Source organism: Pogoniulus pusillus, chromosome 17, assembly GCF_015220805.1.
Source record: "Pogoniulus pusillus isolate bPogPus1 chromosome 17, bPogPus1.pri, whole genome shotgun sequence".
In the NCBI taxonomy this organism is placed as follows: Eukaryota; Metazoa; Chordata; class Aves; order Piciformes; family Lybiidae; genus Pogoniulus; species Pogoniulus pusillus.
In genome coordinates this window covers 15,784,473-15,804,334 of record NC_087280.1, presented here as the reverse complement: position 1 = coordinate 15,804,334, position 19,862 = coordinate 15,784,473, and the positions used below count along the sequence as shown (strand labels likewise).

General features: G+C 43.2%; 1 protein-coding gene across 4 annotated transcripts in view; it reads left to right on the top strand.

The window, feature by feature from the left end:
- MAP2K5 (mitogen-activated protein kinase kinase 5) overlaps positions 1–19,862 on the top strand; it is a 169,228-nt gene that overhangs the window by 51,684 nt on the left and 97,682 nt on the right. For all 4 annotated transcript variants that reach the window (XM_064157892.1, XM_064157895.1, XM_064157894.1 and 1 more), the window contains 5 exons: positions 1,632–1,671; positions 7,124–7,192; positions 7,286–7,367; positions 10,817–10,878; positions 17,376–17,424. In XM_064157892.1, the coding sequence (XP_064013962.1) occupies positions 1,632–1,671; positions 7,124–7,192; positions 7,286–7,367; positions 10,817–10,878; positions 17,376–17,424 (302 nt within the window). The remainder of the gene's footprint in view (positions 1–1,631; positions 1,672–7,123; positions 7,193–7,285; positions 7,368–10,816; positions 10,879–17,375; positions 17,425–19,862) is intronic.

Genomic DNA, 19,862 nt, shown 5'->3' with positions numbered 1-19,862 from the left:
ATTCATCCATAGTTACAGCAGAGCTCATTGACTCGGTGGGATTCATTGATTATGCATTCAGACTGTCAGAGCCTCTTTGCCTCTTGGACTTATATTAAATAACACTGATTTTGGGCTTGCCTTTCAAAAACTGGCAACTTCCTAAACACGAAACACCACTTGGTTGCACAAATGTTTATCCCTCAGTTATTAAATGAAGCTGAAGTTTGTAGAAGCTTGCAAGCTATTAACAGGAATTATCTGAGTGCTTAGGGTTATAAATAAGATTAAGCAATGCTCTCATCTTGTGCCGTCTCTGATTCTGCTTGTCAAAAAAAACCCAAACTATTAAAGTTTTTCTTCTTCAGTAATGATTGCTAGAGGTAGAGAGTGCTAAAATATTACCATTTTTTAAAGTTAGTGCCATGTATATACTGTGCATGGTGTCATAAATCAGCATGAGACAATAAAACCAGCGAAGGGGAAAAGCTTTAATGGGTTTGGGTTTTATGCAAAATTACATCAGATTTTGAGGTGACAGTTTTTGTCTCCTACCTCTTGATTTTCTTTGGAGTTCATGCCTAGGACTCTGCAACTCACTGTCAAAACAGCCAATGTGAGTTGTTTGCCTTCAGAAATTAAGACAAACTGCTCTTGAAATACTGTGGGAAATGATTTTGGGGTACATGTGAGCATTAATGGTAATGTTGTATAACTTCTTCTGTGCACACATGTGCTAACCTTAAATACAGGTGCAGAAAATACCTTCACTGATGTGAAGAGGAGAGATCTAAACTAGATGTTAGGAAGAAGTTCTTTACAGTGGGGGTGGTGAAACACTGAAACAGGTTGCCCAGGGAGGCTGTGGATGCTCGCTCCCTGGAGGTGTTCAAGGGAGGCAGTTGAGGACCCATGCCTGAAGGCCAGGCTTGATGAGGCTCTGGCCAGACTTATTTAGAGTAGGACGTCCCTGCCCATGGCAGGGGGGTTGGAACTAGATGGTTCTTGTGATCCTTTCCAACCCTGACTGATTCTGTGATTCTAAGGCCAGGTTGGATGAGGCCTTGAGTGACCTGTTCTAGTGGGAGGTATCCCTGCCTATGGCAGGAGGTTGGAACTGGATGATCTTTGAGGTCCCTTCCAACCTGAACCATTCTGTGATTCCTTGTGGTCTGTGAGTTGTTAGGTGATGCAAAAAAAAAATCAGTCACTACCTGTTTTGCTTCACTTTAATTCAAGTTAATATTTGTGTATCTCACTGTCCTGCCACTGAAAATAGCCCTAGGACTAGCAGGCTTCCATGATAAACCTTGTTTTATGTGAAGAATTTTGTAATTAATGTATCATCATTTTATTTCATGTAAAAATGGATAAATTCATACCAAGAAGTTAGCTCTGACTCTGTACCTCATCCTTAAATATGCAGATTTTTCTCCAAAACACTCAGTTTTAAAACCTGCTCAGTGATCCCATTGCAAGTGTATTCTTGTGATCAATGGTTTTCATCAGTCTGTCATTAGAAATGCCACCAAAAAAATTGGTTTAGCATCAAAGTGATTAGCTCCAAGTCATATTTCTGTGAAATTAGAGGATACATGTTGCAGGTATGTAGAGAGGTAATTTTATGTTATTTAATTTTTCCCCTCATGCAGGGCATATCATGTCCCCAGTGGAAAAATACTCGCAGTAAAGGTAAGATATTACAGTAATTTTCTTCCTCTCCATTCTTTCTTGACCTTGGTTTCCTTCCCCTTCCCTCTGATTGTTAGGTTTCACTTTGGTTTATTGCATCGAAGTCCACCTGGTTTATGCAGGAAAACTCCAGATGAGAAGTTTAGTAGTTCCAAATGAGCAGAGAGCTCCCAGAATCCGGCTTTGGCCTGCTGGGAATTGCTTGGCACTGTGTGATGGTTCCCGTGGGGTTACATGGATATGTCCAAGTGCAGTGGTGGTTTGTGCCTCCTTGGTGACTGGTGGAGCTGCTGCTTCCCCATCCTGAGCCCCAGTGTTGGACAAGCAGGGATGGAAAGATTATGGGATGTCAGCCTCTGATGCCAGTCTGTCCCAGGGGCAAGTTCTTCAGTGGTCCCTGCAACCTTATTTTCAAATAAAGAATATTTCCCTGTTTACTTTGGGATAATATTCTGCTTTCCTAGGAGATTCTACATCCTTAACTAGTGTCCTCCCCTTCAATTATTTCCATCCAACCAGAGTGGCTTTTCTTGTCTCATTAGCAGCATTCTTTGCAGTGAAGCTGGGTCAGATCGATCCCACTCTTCTCTGAAGTTCAGCTCAAAGTGTGACAAACAAGATGCTAGCCCTTTTCTTCTTCACCTTTTTAATTTGTTACATTAAGTTCAGAAATTCTGTAATAGCAATCAATCTATACAAAAATATGTCCTTTTAAAGGAAAGAAAATATGTCCTCTCAAGTGATGTCTGTCATTCCTTGGCCTGTCCTGAGCACTTAGACAAAGACAGGAATTCTCTGAGTTGTAACAGGCAGAAAAGTACAGAAAATTTCATATTTAAAACTCTTTATTTCAATGTAGAACTAAAAAGGGTTTTCCCCTAGATGCTGAGGTTGCATGAGGATGCTGCTTTCCTCTGGTACCTACTACATTACTTCGTAATATCTTCTTTTTCAAGCTCTACTAAGAGCATCTTCAGTGCTAGTCCTGCTCAGCACTGGCATTGCTGTGCACCAGCCTGCCCCATGCTTCTGTGGGGCTGTGGGTGCCCCCTGAAGCTGCCTGGGGAGCAGGTGGAGAACCAGAAACATCCCACAGGCAGGAGGGGAAATGAGTTCACCTTTTGCAAGGTTAATTGAAATCACCTCCCTGTGGCAAAACAACCTTTTTCCCCAGCAATTTCACCTCCTTGTTTCCCTCTGAGTCTGAGAGCTTGGGTAGCCCTCATGGATAATGAGCATCCTGAAGACCTGAGAAACTGAGTCGTCTTACAGGTACTACTCATGGTGGTCCTGTCACTCTCTATTGTATTTTAGGATGATTTCAAAAGAGATACTACATCAACATGTTTGTGTTATCAGAGATTAAAAGCTCAGATAAGAAAATTACCCAACACATTTATGGCTATGAGCCATAAGAATGAAATGGTAATGCCGGAGTCTTGGCACGATTATCACATGGACCAAGGGTTTTGCCAGAGGATTGCCAGACTCAGAGGAACATCATGGCATGCATCTGTGAAAGTGGAGTTCTGAGGTTTTGGGGAGCTTTTTTTGGTGATCACATACAAGTTTAATAGGACAAGACAACATTGTGGAAACCTGGTGGTGAAAATCCTTTCAGCTGGTAGAAAATGCTTTCAGGTTTCTTGTCCCTCACTACAGTGTCTTTATTGAGGTCCTGGAGTGGGTCCAGAGAAGGGCAGCAAAGCTGATAAAGGGTCTAGGGTACAGGACTTGTGAGAAGCAGCTGAGGGAACTGGGGTTGTTCAGCACGGAGAAAAAGAGGCTGAGGGGAGACCTTCTGGCTCTCTACAACTCCCTGAGAGATTTGAGACAGGTGGGGTTGGTCAATTCTCACATGCAGCAAGTGATAGGATGTGAGGAAAGGGCCTCAAGTTGCACCAGGGGAGGTTTAGATTAGACATTAGAAGAAACTTAGTCACTGAAAGGGTTGTCAAGCCCTGGAACAGGTTGTCCAGGGAAGGTTGTTGAATCCCCATCCCCGGAGGTGTTTCAAAGAGGCAGAGATGTGGTGCTGAGGGACATGGTTTAGCACCAGACTTAGCAGTGTTAGAGAATAGTTTGACTCAGTAACCTTAAAGGACTTTTCCAAACAAAATGTTTCTATGACTCTAGAATCCTGCAAATACATTGAACAGCAGAACAAACCCATGCTAATACCTGTTACAGCCTGAAGTTATGGCATTGCATAATTTATGTGACCTTTACAGCTAGATACAGAGCTGCAGATGTAACAGTTTTTTTTTCAGAAAGGAAATAAAAGAGGTACAAATCCAAACGAAAAATTGAAGCCTCTGCTGGCTGATTGCCATCCTTCAACTGCTTTTAGTTTCTCCTGCTCTTAAGCTGGCATTTAAATGGACCATTTGATTAATCATTTGGATACTGACTGTAACACTCCCAAATTTCCTTTGAGTTGTACATACTGTAGAGGACAATTACATCGCCACAGATTAAATAAGTGAATTAAACCAGAATAGCAGCTTAATTTGACCTGTGATTTTGCTCTTGTTCCCTTCAGTGGAACGTATGCCACTCCAGCAAATAGATGAAGTCATCCATGACAGCTTGTGATGAATTGCCGTATTTATACTGTATATTTTAATAGCTTCACACTAGTTTAAATTGAGCACAGAGTAAATTATAATTCAGTCACTTGACTGCTTGTATTTAACTTGACAACTCATCCTTATTTGTCCTGGAGGTGTAGTGGAGAGCAGAGGAAATATGCTCAGGTATTCCTCTCTTTAAAATTAACCCTTTTCAGCTAAGATGTTAGGTGTGTTCTGGGGTCCTTAATTCAAGAGAGATGTTGAGGTGCTGGAACATGTCCAGAGAAGGGTGACAAAGCTGGTGAGGGGCCTGGAACACAAACCCTATGAGGAGAGGCTGAGGGAGCTGGAGTTGTTTAGCCTGGAGAAGAGGAGGCTCAGGGGTGATCTCATTGCTGTCTACAACTACCTGAAGGGAGGCTGTAGTCAGGTGGGGTTGGTCTCTTCTCCCAGACAACCAGCAAAAGAGCAAGGGGACACAGTCTCAAGTTGTGCCAGGGCAGGTCTAGGCTGGATGTTAGGAAGAAGTTCTTCACAGAGAGAGTGATTGGCATTGGAGTGGGCTGCCCAGGGAGGTGGTGGAGTCACCGTCCTGTCCCTAGAGGTGTTCAAGAAAAGACTGGATGAGGCACTTAGTGCCATGGTCTGTTTGATTGGCTAGGGCTGGGTGCTAGGTTGGACTGGGTGATCTTGGAGGTCTCTTCCAACCTGGTTGATTCTGTGATTCTATGTTGAGTTCACATCAGTTTAAAAAAAAAGGTGCTTAGAGATTTCAGATTTGATAGATTTTGGGCAAGATCTCAGTAAGGAACATATGCCAGAGTGCTTGGAGCTTTTTGCTGAATCCAAAGCATGTCACTGAAATTAAAATGAGCACCAACACCAGCACGCCCTCATCATCCTTGTGTCTCTCTCCAGCTCTACCTGTGAGCCACCATTTCAACTAGTTTGGAAATCAAGGCAGGTACTGGAGCTCAGCCTCCAGCTCCACTTCCCCAGCCAGCCCAGATTACCCTTGGCCCCATCTCTAGACTGATTCATCTTCATCCCTAACTTCATTGTAGCCTCTGGTGGACACTTCTCAAGAAACTCAACTCCTGCATGTGTTGTGGAGTGCACATTCTTTTATGCTGGGTGCATCATAGAGTGGTTTGGGTTGGAAGGGGCCTTTGAAGGACCTTTAGAGGTCCCTTCCAATCCAACATATTGTATGATTAATTTTATTAAGTCAGGTCTTGGTTGGTTGGATGTCAGGCTTGACTTGGATGATGCAATCCAATGCATTGTATGATTCTGTGATTCTTTCTTCATACCAGGTCTTGGTTGATTTGATGTCAGGCTTGAATGATGCAATCCAATGCATTGTATGATTCTATGATTCTTTCTTCATGCCAGGTCTTGTTGATTGGATGTCAGGCTTGGATAATGCAATCCAATGCATTGTATTATTCTATGACTCTTCATGCCAGGTCTTGGTTGGTTGGAAGTCAGGCTTGTCTTGGATGCTGATCATCCTAACTACCCATTGCTTAGGCTGGTGAAGCCTTCCCTGTGAATGAGGCAGGGAAATTCCTCATCTCGCATAGAATTTAACCAGATAAAACTTTAATTTTATACTGTTGATAAGATTAAATTCTGTGAATATTGAGTGGGTAAAACTGATGGCTTCCCAGCATATTATTTTCAGTTTTTCACACTGGAAAAGTGTAAGTGAATATTGTTGTCAAATGATTATTGATCTAGACAAGCGCGTTAAACGTTTCCTAGCAGCCCTGTATTGCACTTACAATTTAGTTTAGTGACAGCTTTTATAAATAACCCTAAAGTAAGCTCTTGCTAGGAACAGGTTATTGTTGTGCTTTTTTTTTTTCTCTTAGACACATTTGGATACTGTTTTTGGAAATGGTCTCTCTTTGTTTGGTTTCCTCACCCATGTTTGCAGCTTGGAATATCCTTCTGCTGATTCTGCCAGTTGGCTAGATTTTGTTTCACAGAATGTTAGAATCACACAGTTTGTAGGGGTTGGAAGGGACCTCTGGAGATCATCTAGTCCAACCCCTCTGCCAAGGCAGGTTCACCTAGAGCAGGTCACACAGGAACACATCCAGGTGGGTTTTGAATGTCTGCAGAGATGGAGGCTCCGCTGCCTCTCTGGGCAGCCTGCTCCAGTGCTCTGTCAGAATGGTTCTGTCTACCACCTCTCAGGGCAGCCTGGACCAGGCTCTCACCACCTTCACATGTGCTTTTTCTGGTTTTCTCCTCCTGGATGTTTTTAAGTTTTCCATGATTCTTACATTATTAGGAAGTTCTATACCAGTGGGAGTAAATATTCAAGAAACTGAAACTATAAGAGTGGTGGGAGGAAACACATGTTTAGGACAGCACTAGGATACTCAGTGATCCTTTCAATCCTGCACTGCTTATTTAGTCCTTGGAGTTAACATGGGGACAACCAGGTGAGGTCTCAGCCATTCAAGCTCCTTGACCAGACATCTTTGTAGTGGGAAGAATCAGTCCTGGGCAGATGAGCAGGAACTGGGAGGGGATCACACTTGGGGTAGATAAGCAGCAACTCAGAGTTTTACCAACCAGCAGATCCACCATGCCTGCTCTTTACATTAGGTGTGGGATTTGTGCTCAAGTTCCAGGCCATCTCTTGGTCAACTGAGTTACACCATAAACTTCATGGTGTTTCATGGATAAAATTGGCTGTAAAATTTAGTTTACTTCCTTCACTCATCACCATTAAAATATTCTTTCTTCTGATTCCTTTTTTTCCTCACATAAGGGTGATTCACTATGTGGATCTTGAGGTTTTTATTTTGGATCATTCCCTTTTTCTATCAGCTCTGATCATATGTCTGGTTTTTGTGTTTTAGGTCATACCTTTAGATATAACACTGGACCTCCAGAAGCAGATAATGTCAGAGTTAGAAATTCTTTACAAGGTATGTGGTTATTCTCACTTTCATTCTTCTTGCTTACAGTCTCCTCACCACAGCTTTTAAAACAGGCTTTTCTTTTTTCCTTTCTTTTCCCAGTGTGACTCATCATACATCATAGGATTTTATGGGGCATTTTTTGTAGAAAACAGAATTTCCCTGTGTACAGAGTTCATGGATGGTAAGTTGTGTACTTAGTCTGCTTTTGGTTGCTAAGTATGGGGACAGGCTATGAGAGTTGAGGATATTCAGACTGCAGAAGAGAAGGCTCCAGGGAGACCTTATAATGGCCTGCTGGTAGGAAAGGGACCAACAAGAAAGCCATCATGGGCCTTTTTTCAAGGACTTGTAGAGATAGGTTGAGGAGGAATGGATTGCAGCTGGAAGAGGGGAGATTTAGATTGGAGATTAGGAAGAAATTCTTTCCAGTGAGGGTGATGAGACACCGGAACAGGTTGCCCAGGGAGGTTGTAGATGCCATCTCCCTGGAGGTGTTCAAGGCCAGGTTGGACGGGGCTTCGAGCAACCTGGGCTAGTGGAAGGTGTCCCTGCACATGGCAGGGGGCTTGGAACCAGATGATTTTGAAGATCCCTTCCAACCCCTACAAATTGTGTGATCCATGATCTAAATATGTAAATAGGAAGCTTATGTAAAGCTGTCCTTCACCAGAGCAGAGCAAAATGCAGTAGAACAACTCAAAAGTGTTAAGTATTGTTAATTTTGCAGGTGGTTCTTTAAAACACCAGGTTAGTCCTGGAGTTGTTTTGCATTCTCCATGGTATGTTTCATCTTCCCCAGTGTAACTTCGCTTACTTTTATGGAAAATGTAAATAGAAGAGAAATAAATGCTGGCTTAATTTGTGGTTTGATATTGGAACCTTCCTTACAATCTGTCCTCACTGAGAAAACAGCTGTTCCTCACTTTTACTGTTTTTGATAGCCAAAACAGATTTTCTTTTAAAGAAATCTATTAACCCAATGTCCTATGTGTTTTCAGTGGAAATGGTCTCTTAATTGCAAGACAAGGAATCATTTTCCACCACAGCTGTTTAGCAGTGCTGCGCCGACTTGCTTTTTGAGTGTACTCTTGCCTCTCTCAGTGTGAATCTTCAGACCAGCAGTATCCTCTTCCTCACAATCTGGTACTGTGGAGCTGTGATTTGAAATCTTGTGCTGTGTGACATTCTTGGAGGAAAGGCAGGAAAAAAATACCCTGATGACAGAAATGTCTTAGAATTGTAGAATTGCTTTGGTTGGAAAAGCCTTCTGAGATCATTGAGTCCAACTGTCAACCCAACATCATCATGGCCATTAAACCATGTCCCCAAGTGCCACATCCACACATCTCTTGAGCACCTCCAGGGATGGTGACTCCACCACCTCCCTGGGTAGTCTGTTCCAATGCCTGACCGCTCTTGCAGCAAAGAAATTTTTCCTGATCTCCAACCTAAACCTCCCCTGGCACAATTTCAGGCCATTTCCTCTCATCTTGCAACCTGATACTGGGGAGAAGAGACTGACCCCCACCTGGCTCCAACCTTTTTTCAGGGAGTTGTAGAGAGCCAAAAGGTCTCCCTCAGCCTCCTCTACTCCAGGCTAAACAACCCCAGCTCCGTCAGCTGCTCCTCACAAGACCTGTGCTCTAGACACTTCACTCACCAGATTTGTTGCCTTACTCTGGACCTGCTCCAGCACTCTAATGTCCTTTTTGCAGTAAGGCATCCAAAACTGAGCTCAGTATTCAAGGTGTGGCCTCACCAGTGCTGAGTACAGAGGGACAGTCACTTTGGTGATCTTGCTATCCACACACACTGTTTCTAATACAGGCCGGGATGCTGCCCTCTGTGTGTCAACTCTGAGCATGTCTCACGACAGATGCAGTCCCCTCATGCCATTTACAGAACAACCCTCTTCACAGCACTCAAATTCTGGCATCCCCTGCTTGTCAGTCTCTTCTCTCTCCAGGATTTTCTTACAAGCCAGTATTTTATGCTCCATGCAAGCTTTCCCCAAAGGTTCTGATGGATATAAAGAAATAAGAATCTCACAAATACTTTGCTGTGAAGGGAATGCTTTCTGGCAGGAAAAAATTCCAAAGCTGAATGTGTCACTTCATTGAGTAGCTTCTTTTCTTCTGACAGAGCCTATGAATAAAGCCCTTTAGGATTTTATGCTGCACTTTGTTTTCTCTTTTTTAAAATGGTCTGTTACTAATTTTTTAATCTCTTTTTCCTCTTACTGCCTCTGTCCCAGCAGTCAGTGTGTCTCACTTCTGAATATTTTCCATATTTGTTGAAAAAAGATCACATTTATTCAGCCAAGCCCACAAGTTCTTTAGTGTTCTTACATTCTGTGGTCCTTAGCCCTTTCTCTGTCCCGTCCTTACAATTGCGCTCAAGACTCGCAAGCCCATGCTAGGCAGCAAGGAAGCATCTGCTCATGCCAAAACATGCATCTGCCTGGAGGCTCCTACCTAGCTCAGAGATCTTCAAAAATGACAGACAGAAATGCTTGCCTTTCTGAATTCTTGTGTGAAAATATTGAAGCCTTTAGGGTATGCATCCCTTGGGATGTTGCCCAGCGCTGGTATTTACTGACCATGCACAAATTGCTTGGAATTATGCTGGAGCTGACCTCTGCTCTGCCTCATGTTGTGTTCTCCTTCTGGCAGAAAGCAACAGCGATCACTTAAAGGAAGAACAAAATGCAAATGCAGGGACCTTGCCTTTTCTACCCCACACTTTTATTTTTTACTTTTTTTTGCCAAGAATACAGGTGAAGATAAGAAAAAATTACTTCCTCATCCTGCAGATGAACAGCTTTACCTGATAGATTTTTAATTCTTTCAAATATCTCAGGACAGTTTATAATTCCTGAGTCCATATCCCGTGCCTCTGTTTGCCTGGCTCTATCCTGTATCATATTAGACAACGAAGATATTTCCTTCATGAATGACCTAGATGCAGGTGAATTTGTGGGTTTGGGGATCAAAGAATCATTAAGGTTGGAAAAGACCTTCAAGATCACCGAGTCTAACCTTCAACCTAAGACCGCCATGGCCATTAAACCACGTCCCCAAGTGCTGTGTCCCCATGTTTATTGAACACCTCCAGGAATGGTGATTGCATACCCTTGCTGGTAAGCCTGTTCCAATGCCTGACCATGATTCTTATGGCTTAGGAATACACAGAGGGAAAAGGTGCACATGCAGTGCACACTTTGGTTTTCTTTTGGCACCTGCAAGCAGCAAAAAGCCAAAGAGCTCCCAAAGTGCTGAGGTTGAATTGAGGATCACCCTCCCACCTACCAGCTCATCTTAAAGAGCAAAAGAGATATGAAATGTGGTGCAGGTTGTCAGACTGCACCTTGATGTCTGCACGTAGAATGGGAAGCTAACACCGTGTACTTGGATTTGGAAAGTAGTGTGGGTAGAAAGAAACCTGGGTACTGCTTCATGTATTTGTTTGGAGTTTGGTGAGTTTTTAAGGTCAGTTATTTCTGACACAGTTTTTGTTACATCATTGATGGTGTTTTTATTAATAACCAAAGCTTAGAAACCCCCTGTGGCTACAAATCTAGGGCAGTATTCCATTTTGTATTACCTCAGCACATTTTGTTTGTCCCTGCAGGGGGTTCTTTGGATGTTTATAGAAAAATTCCAGAGCACGTACTTGGAAGAATAGCAGTAGCTGTAAGTACCTTTTTTTTTCTCTTTGTCTCTCACTTTATTGTTTTGCATATAACCCATCTCAGATGTCATGCCTGTGCCCCCATGGGACACCAAGTCATCTCCAACATCTGTGTCCTCGTGCTTGTGTGAAATGGAGAGTCCTTCCTATCTTGTGCTTTTCCTAGCCATTCTGTGTGTACAAGGACACTGGGGTTGAGAAAACCTTCCTTTGAATCATCATAGAATCAGCCAGGTCGGAAGAGACCTCCAAGATCATCCAGTCCAACCTAGCACCCAGCCCTAGCCAATCAAACAGATCATGGCACTAAGTGCCTTATCCAGGCTTTTCTTGAACACCTCCAGGGATGATGACTGCACCACCAACCTGGGCAGCCCATTCCAATGCCAATCACTCTCTCTGTCAAGAACTTCTTCCTAACATCCAGCCTAGACCTCTCTTGACACAACTTGAGACTGTGTCTCCTTGTTCTGTTGCTGGTTGCCTGGCAGTAGAGACCAATGCCCACCTGGCTACAACCTCCCTTCAGGTAGCTGTAGACTGCAGTGTGTGAGTTGCTGGAGGCTCAAGATACGTAAAATTGAATAGCATAAGAAAAAATCATGAGTTTGCTGGAGAACTATGTGGTGATGTTTCTTCATGTGTAAACATGGCAGTCTGGGACATGGTTAGATCAACACCACCTTGATCTTGATCTTGATCTTACAAATGTTTTCCAGCCGAAATAAAGCTGTGATTCTGATTCATATCAATCCTTCTGATAGGGTGGAGCAATCCTCTTAATCACCTTTCAGTCCTCCTTATATAGTTTATTTTTTAAAGGTGATTCAGAAGCCCTCTCCTAGCCATTTTGGAGATCTGCTGCTTCTGTGTAACTGTTTTAGCTGTCCTCATTCTGGTCAAAGTCACTCAATGAGATTTGTTTCTCAGGTTGGAAAATTAAGTTGGTTCTTGTTGCCCAAGTGACACGGCAGAATGCATTGTCTGCCTTCCCCTCTAGAAGATCTGTTCCTTGAGGAAGGTAAGTTGGGAGTTGGACAAGGTGATCTCCAGTGGTCCCTTTTAACCCCTATCATTCTGTGATTCTATGATAAGGAGGAGGCTGAAGTTACTTGGCACAAGCCATGCCGGGGACAAGACCCTAGAGCTGAACCAAAGCTGCCTGAGTCCAGGCTGCTCTTTAAGCCTTATGCTGGGACCCTTCACATGTGAGCAGGCATGGTTGAGGAGCTAACAGTTATTTTAGGGGTGATGAGAAGGGAGATGGTTTGTGATCGAGGAAGAACTGTCAGCCCCCAATGTCTACTCCATTGACAGTGGGAACCTTGGAGCACCTGGCAACCCATTATTATTTCATCTCAGCAGTGGCTGTGTTGGTAGAAATTCACTAGCCATGATTGAAAACTCAAATTACAGAACAAAAAGAGGAGAAGGAAAAGAAAAAATGTCCATCTTTTGGCACAGCTGAAGACAGGGTAAATGACCAAGGTCTTAGTGGATCCCACAAGAGAGAGAGATACTGCAAAACAATTGCTAAATATAAGGAATACTTTGATAACTTAAGCAGTTTAAAGCATAACAAAGTTATTCTATCATGTGCCATTTAATTAAGTGCTGGGTTTTCACATTCATTATACATCAAGCTGACAATTTAAATCCTTTAATCCAGCACAGGCAGCTATTTAGTCTCTGTTCATTGTAATTCACAGCTCTACTTTCCCTTAATTTGTGTGGCCTGCCCAGGGTGATGAACATCCTTCTCTGATGCTGTTTCCTCTAAGTAGCTTCAAATCTGCTCATTATATAGCCTAGCAGTTTCTTATGGAGTCTGAGTGCTTTTCACCTTTAGTTCAGACTAAAAACGTTTCATCTCTTCTTTCCTATTGAGCAATGAATGAGAAGTTGCTCACAGTGTCCTCATATTCCTGGTGCTAAGTACCATGTGTATAGTGTAATAATGCTGGGCTGGGCCTTCAAGCATTTCTTCATTTCTTTATTCCTTCTCTCAATTCACATTGTGCACTTAATACACCAACTTACCTTATCATTTCCTTAATTCCTTTTGTCTCTCCTCTCCCCCATCCTCTCCAGCCCACCTGGCTTGGTATTCTGCAGATGTTCTCCTCCAGTTTTTCACCTGTCCATAATGATGCTGCTTCAGGCTCATCATTTATGTCTTGCTAGCTATTTTTTTTGTTCACCCATAGGGTCATCTCTTTACAAATCTGTTAGTTAGTGAGCCTGACTCCCTGACACAGACGGTGAGCTGATACTTAACTTTTCCTAGTTATTTTATTTGTGGCTTTAGCAACCTGTGCTGCCTCTACTGCAGTGCAGAGGGGTCAGGGAGGAGGTGAACAAAGGAGCAGGTGCCTTCAGAGAAGGAACTCGCCCCTTTCTCTTGCTTCTCCCTAACAGAAGGTGTGCACTGAGGCTGAACCAGCACTGGCAGCCTCCTCTGCTCTGCTGCTTTTTTCTCACTTGGCATGGTAGGCTTGTTGGAAGAAGGCTGTGGGAGCCTTTGTTTTCTCTGGAATTGATCAGTGGCAGCAGGAATGGCTCCTTTAAGTCTTCACAAATGGCTACTCTGCGTTTTGGTGTCTGACATTTCAGCAGAGCCCAGCAGCCCAGTTCATGGGTTGGAGCACTGTTTTTGCCAAGTACGCCACACAGGCTTTATAATCCCCACCCTGAACAGCTTGGGAAGGTTTCCCAAAGCCTGGAGGTTTCCTGGTCATGTATGGATGAGAAGGAGAGTGTCAGACAAAAGCTGGAGCTTGTACTCGTGCATTTGATGGACAAAATCTGCACCTTCCACAGTGTCTTTTATTTTCCAGTCTGTGTTTTCTTTCTGCCTTCCTTGCACCACACACACAGAGTCATTTGTCTTTTATTCTCCCAGGACATGTGCAATGCACTACTCTATTGAAGCTCCTTAATAATATGTGTGACCTGCACATCTGTTAATTAGGACATCTTTTTGGTGTATTCATAGAAGTTTTTAGATGAAGCTATTTCCAGAGGAAAAGATTGCAGGCACATACAGACTTCAACAGCATCCCAGCATTCCTCTTGCTCCAGCTGGATGATTTCCTTGCTTTATTTCTTGTGAGCACCACTGAAAACATTACAGTCCCATCCTTTTGCCCCCCAGCCTTTAGCTCTTGCTGAGCATTGAAAAGATCCCCTTTCAGGCTGCTCCTCTCCAGCCTAAACAATCCCAGGTCTCTCAGAATTTCCTCCTCACAGAAGTACTCCAGGCCCTTGAGCATCTTCAGAGCCTCCACTGGACTCTCTCCAGTTGTTTCTTGTCTCTTTGGAATTGGGAAACACAGAACACCACAGTGTTCTTCTGCTTTCTTTTTATTCATTTCCCAGTGATTACCATTAATTGTGAGGGACAATCAGTAGCAGGCATGTATTGCTGATTGCTGCGTTCTTGGTTATTTTTGGGAAGGGGAGTACAGAGTGCCTGAGAGGTTCAAGGCTGAAAGAGAGAATGGTGGAAACCAAGCAAGACACTGAAAATAAATCCTTAAAGGAGGAAGGGATTGGAGCATCTCTCTTATGAGGAAAGACTGAGAGAAGACTGGAGAAGTCTGAAGGGGGCTCTCATCAATGATGAGTGTCAGGAGGATGGGACCAGGCTTTTTTGCAGCGATGCCCAGTGGCACAACAAAGGGTAAATGACACAAACTTAAACATAGGAAGTTCCATCTAAATGCAAAGAGAAGCTTCTTTAATTTATGGCTGGCAGAGCCCTGGAACAAACTGCTCAGAGAAGTGGTGGAGCCTCTGTCTCTGGAGACGTTCAAAACCTGCCTGGATGTGTTCCTGTGACCTGCTCCAAGTGAACCTGCCTTGGCAGGGGGGGTTGGACTCAATCTCTAGAGGTCCCCTCCAACCCCTACAATTCAGTGAGAGCATTATCTGAGTCTTGGGAGAAACACTGCTTTTAAGGACAGTATAAAGTGGTAAGAGAGAAGTGCATTGTGCTGAGACTTGGCTCTCCAAGAAGCTGTGTGATCTTTGATTTCATTCTAAAATTTATCCTGGTTGCCTCTATGAGATGGCATCAACAGAAGGAGAAATCTCTCTTCTTCCTTATGCGCCTTGTGTGAAGGACTGGTGTGGTTTTTCCAGAGGAAAACATTACCTTGTGAACCTTAAAGTGATGCTGTGGTGGCTCCCTGTTTTCACACTGGTGTATACTTATTTGGGTATGCCGATGTAAAGTCTCTTCTACCTTTGCTTGCCACTTCACACATTTATTTTCACTTCAATTTCTGAAGCAGTGACATTGTGCACTGTATTTTGAGTGCTAATGTTGATTGAAGTTCTCCCTGAAAGGATGTGCACTTGAACTGTCAAGAGAGTGAGTGATTGACAGCAGGTAGAAGTACTTTTTGTGTCAAGGCTTTGTCAAGTCATTGTTGTAAAACCTACTTTACTGAATACCAATAATTCCTGCTAGATGTTCAATCAAAAGATACTCTCCTCCAGCACCATTTTAGAATAATATTTAATACTTAAGAATCCTTCCCTAATAGGCAAATGCAAGGGAAGTGAATAATGGCACTTTAAAGCAGGATGAATCCATCCGAGTGTCTCCTCTGCGCATGTTTGCAGCCCAGGATAAAGGGAAAAACTCATTCCATTCCTTTGTACACTGAGGGAATCTGGATGTGAGAGTTTGTTTAATACCATATCTTTTATAACTGCTTCTCCAGCACAACTTCCACAATAAAGTTGTTGAATAACTCACAGACACTGATTTTTAATTTTCTTTAGGAAATACTTCTTTTTTTTTTTCCTATCATAGATGCTTCAAAGAAGAATTTTCTGTTGAGTTTAAAGATTTTTAAATAGGCTAAGTAGATGTTTCATAATCAAAGAAGCTTACTGCTCTCAAGTACCTTTACCATCAGAATGAGCCTGAAATACTGCACCTTCTTTCTTTATTTTTGCATCAATACTTTTATTATTATGATTCATCTGCCAAAATGCTGCATAAGTAGAATTCGCCTGATTTGCTTTTTGTTAAGGCTAACCTGAGCAAGATCACGCTGCTGGGCGTGCAGAATTTGGCTAAGGCTTTTTGGAGCAGGTAATTAACCATCTGAGACCATGAGGTAGTTGGTGTATGAGTTTAACATGCAGGATTTACCACCTAGAGCAGTTTGCTGGGGATCCAGAATCACTGGGTGGGGCTTATGAGTAACCTGATCTAGAAAGAGGTGTCCCTGCTTATGGCCATGGGGTTGGAACAAGGTACCTTTCAAGATCCCTTGCAACCCAAACCATTCTATGATTCTACAATTATTTGCTTTACAGAAGAGATCCTGGTTACACTGATTGATCACCTCGATTCAGAATCATAGAATGCATTAGGTTGGCATGGGCCCTCAAAGGTCATCTTGTCCCAACCCCCTTGCAGTCAGCAGGGATATCAACTAAACCAGGCTGCTCAGGGCCGCATTGAGTTTGACCTTGAATGTCTCTAGGGATGGGACCTCAACCACATTTCTGGTCAACCTGTTCAACTTCAACTTAGTGTTGGTTTTGGTTGCAGGGTTTGTGGAATCTTGTAAGTTCTCTGGCTTTGTAGAAGTAGTACATCTATGCAGCGTTAAAAATGCAAGTTTTGGGGTTTAATTACCTTACAGAAACCAAACCTGCAGAGAGTAACTTGAACCACCTAACTGCTTTCCTGGGGAATTGACTGAAGGCCTCATTGTGTTTAGGGAGTCAGTCTTTTCTCCCTAGTAGGAGGTAATAGAATGAGAGGAAATGGCCTGAGATTGTGCTGGGGAGGCTTAGTCAGTGGAAGGAGCAAGTTCTGGAATAGCACACCAAAGTCTGCCACAAATCTTTTTAGGTATCTCAATGGTATTTTCTGGTACAGAAAGACTTTTGTATGGTATAGTATGAGTTAATGAGACAACTGGTACAGCTCAAGAATCAAAGAATCATTTAAGTTAGAAAGGAGCCAGACCTTCTAATGTTCTGCATTTGCATTAAGTAAAAGCATGGAAAGCAAAGGAGGAAAAGGTGCAGCTGCACCAAAAGGAAGAAGAGGGAAAGGGAGGATGAAGTTCAAGAGTCTGAGATTTTGTTTTCTGGGTGCTGATTTCACAGGGTGCCTTTTCTTGCAAGAAGACAAATCATTATGCATGACTTTTAATCACTGCCTGATTTTTTTTACTCCCCAACAAAGTTAAATGTGTTAAAAATACATTGCAATGCTTAAAGGGATTCAGCATAAGCTCAACTAACAGAGCCTTGGAAGACGCCTATTTGTGTGTTCTAAAAGAGCCTGCTGCCAGGTAGTCTGGTTGGCAGCAGGGATTTATCTGGGCCCCTTCTGAAGGAGTGATCTGTCTCCCCTTTTCTGTTCTTCACTGGGACTCGTGTCTTTAATGACTCAGCACCAGCTGAGGTGTGTAGAGTTTCTTACCAGGAGTATTTAATACCTGTTGTTGCTTTCTTTTCGCTTCAGGTTGTGAAAGGCCTTACCTATTTGTGGAGTCTGAAGATTTTACACAGGGGTGAGTAACAGCTGCTTTCTATTTTCCAATGAAATATCCTGTTAATTTATTTTAACATCACTTTTCTAGAGAGACAGCAGACCATGCTAACATCTGGTTTGATTCCAGTAGAGTAATGCAGAGTGAATCTTACTCATTAGCCTTGCAGATTGTCTGATAAAATATTTTTACTGCTATTCTCTTTTATTACCCTCTCTCCTCCCCTACAAAGAAAAAGACAAAAGAGAGAAATGAATTTTATTGAGGCTTAGATGCTCAGGGTTACAAACAGGTGCCCAGTAGAAAAAAAAAACAGCAAGGAAAAATCATATGTTTGACTGGTGCTGAATAGAAGTAGATAATGAATTTCCTTATGCACTTCAGAACTCTCACATGGCAGCCATGATCATTGGTGGAGTCTCAGACCTCTAAAATAGTGACCTGCTATCCTCTGATGTAGTCATGAATAATTGAACTTTAAACATGCTTGGGCATAAGCCATTTTGGATTGGGGTTTTTTTTTTGGCTGTTTATTTTCCATCCTGAGGTTCATCTGTACTATTTTAAACCTCTTGTTTATTTCATGCTTTTTAATGTTACATTTGTTTAAAATGTGATGTGCTGTGGTAATTAACTCAGATACACCAGAACTTTTAAACCCAAACTTGGTTCTGGAAGCAGTGGAAAATGCTGTTTAAAGAACAAAGAAGCCCTTCCCCTCCATGCCAGCACTATCACCCACCCCCAAAAAAGAGTTGGGGGGGGAAAGGAGAAAAAGGAACTCATTACATTTATAATGTTTCTAAAGTGTCTGAAAGTAACTGCTGTGGTTCCTAATGTTGCTAACAGTCCTGTTTAATTTACCCCATCTGCTCTCTCAGCCCGCGTGCACAGTGGGAGCGTGCAGTAACCGACATCAGTCGTGATTGAAAGAGAAGTGTAAAGTAGAGAGACACACGCAGAAAATGTTAAGTTGCAAGCCAGATAGTTAAGACATTTTCTTCTGGGGTACCTGGTTTTGGAGTGGCTGAAGTACCTGTGAGGCTCTGGGCAAGGTGATAGAATCATAGAATTGCTTCAGATGGATAGGAGACCACCAAAATCATTGAGTCCAACTGTCAACCCAACATCGCTGTGGCCATTAAACCATGTCCCCAAGTGCCATGTCCACTCATTTCTTGAACACCTCCAGGGACAGTGACTACTCCCTTGCGTTGGGCAGCCTGTTTCACTGCCTAACCACTCTTGCAGGAAAGAATTTTTTCCTAATCTTCAACCTAAATCTCCCCTGTCACAATTTCAGGCTGTTGCCTCTTGTCCTACCACTTGTTCCTTGGGAGAAGAGACTGACTCCTACCTGGCTTCAGCCTTCTTTCAGGGAGTTGTAGAGACCAATGAGGTCTTCTCTCAGCCTTCTCTTCCCCAGACTAAACAACCTCAGTTCCCTCAGCCACTCTTTACAAGACTTCTGCTCTAGAAGGGCTTTGCTGCCCTTCTCTGAAGCTCCTCCAGCAGGCACTGGTCCTTCTTATAATGAGAGGCCCCATAGTGAACCCAGTATTCAAGGTGTGGCCTCACCAGTGCCAAGTACACAGATGCTATACCCAGGTGAGGCACCCAGTGTCCTAGTGTGATCTGTGCAAAGAGAGGCTGGAGAGTCCTCCAGAAATCCGTATGCTGAGTGAGGAGAAGATGCTGGTGGGAAGCACTAATTGCCAGTATCTCCCGAGGTTGTGTCCCTCCTTGGAGCTTAGGTTCAGTCTGTCCTCAGGCTTTTGGGGAGAGTTTGGAGTGGAGGACATTGAGATTGATCCTGCCTTTTGTAATGTCCTGTGCAACAGGGCACCAGCTTCAATTCCTCTTTGGTCTTATGCCACCTCCTTGTTGGGAGATTTGCAGACCTGAGGGCGCAGGCTCAGTCCTGGGTGGGAGAAAGAGAGCTGTGGCCAGAAGATGAGTAGAGATCAAGTAAGGAGCTGGCTTTGTTACCTGTGCTTAGAGAGTGAGTGAAGTGCTAAGGTTTGCTGGTGTATTTGACCCTTGGCTGTGACAGGATTAAAGGAACAGAAATAACCCAAAGTCCATATCCAACCCAGTGCAGACACAGGTTACCAAGAAGGCTCTGTTTCAGATGATGCTGTACACGTTTCACCTACTACCCTGAACACTGCCAGATACAGAGATCTAGCAGCCACTCACAGGAAGAGGATGAACAGTCCATAGGTGCCCTAGCAATTGTCAGACTAAATATAAAAGTAAAAGCAGCTGGAGCTTCCTGACTGGATATTGCCTCACATACTGCCTGTGTCATGCTTTTTCGTAGCATCCCCAAAGGAAAAAGCAGGTTTGAGGATTTCAGTTTTCATTTTTAATCTTTACATTAAAGATTCTGGCCTCCTACTGAATGTGATTTGGGGAGGGCATTGTGGCCAGGCATAAATACTGTAACTGTAACATTT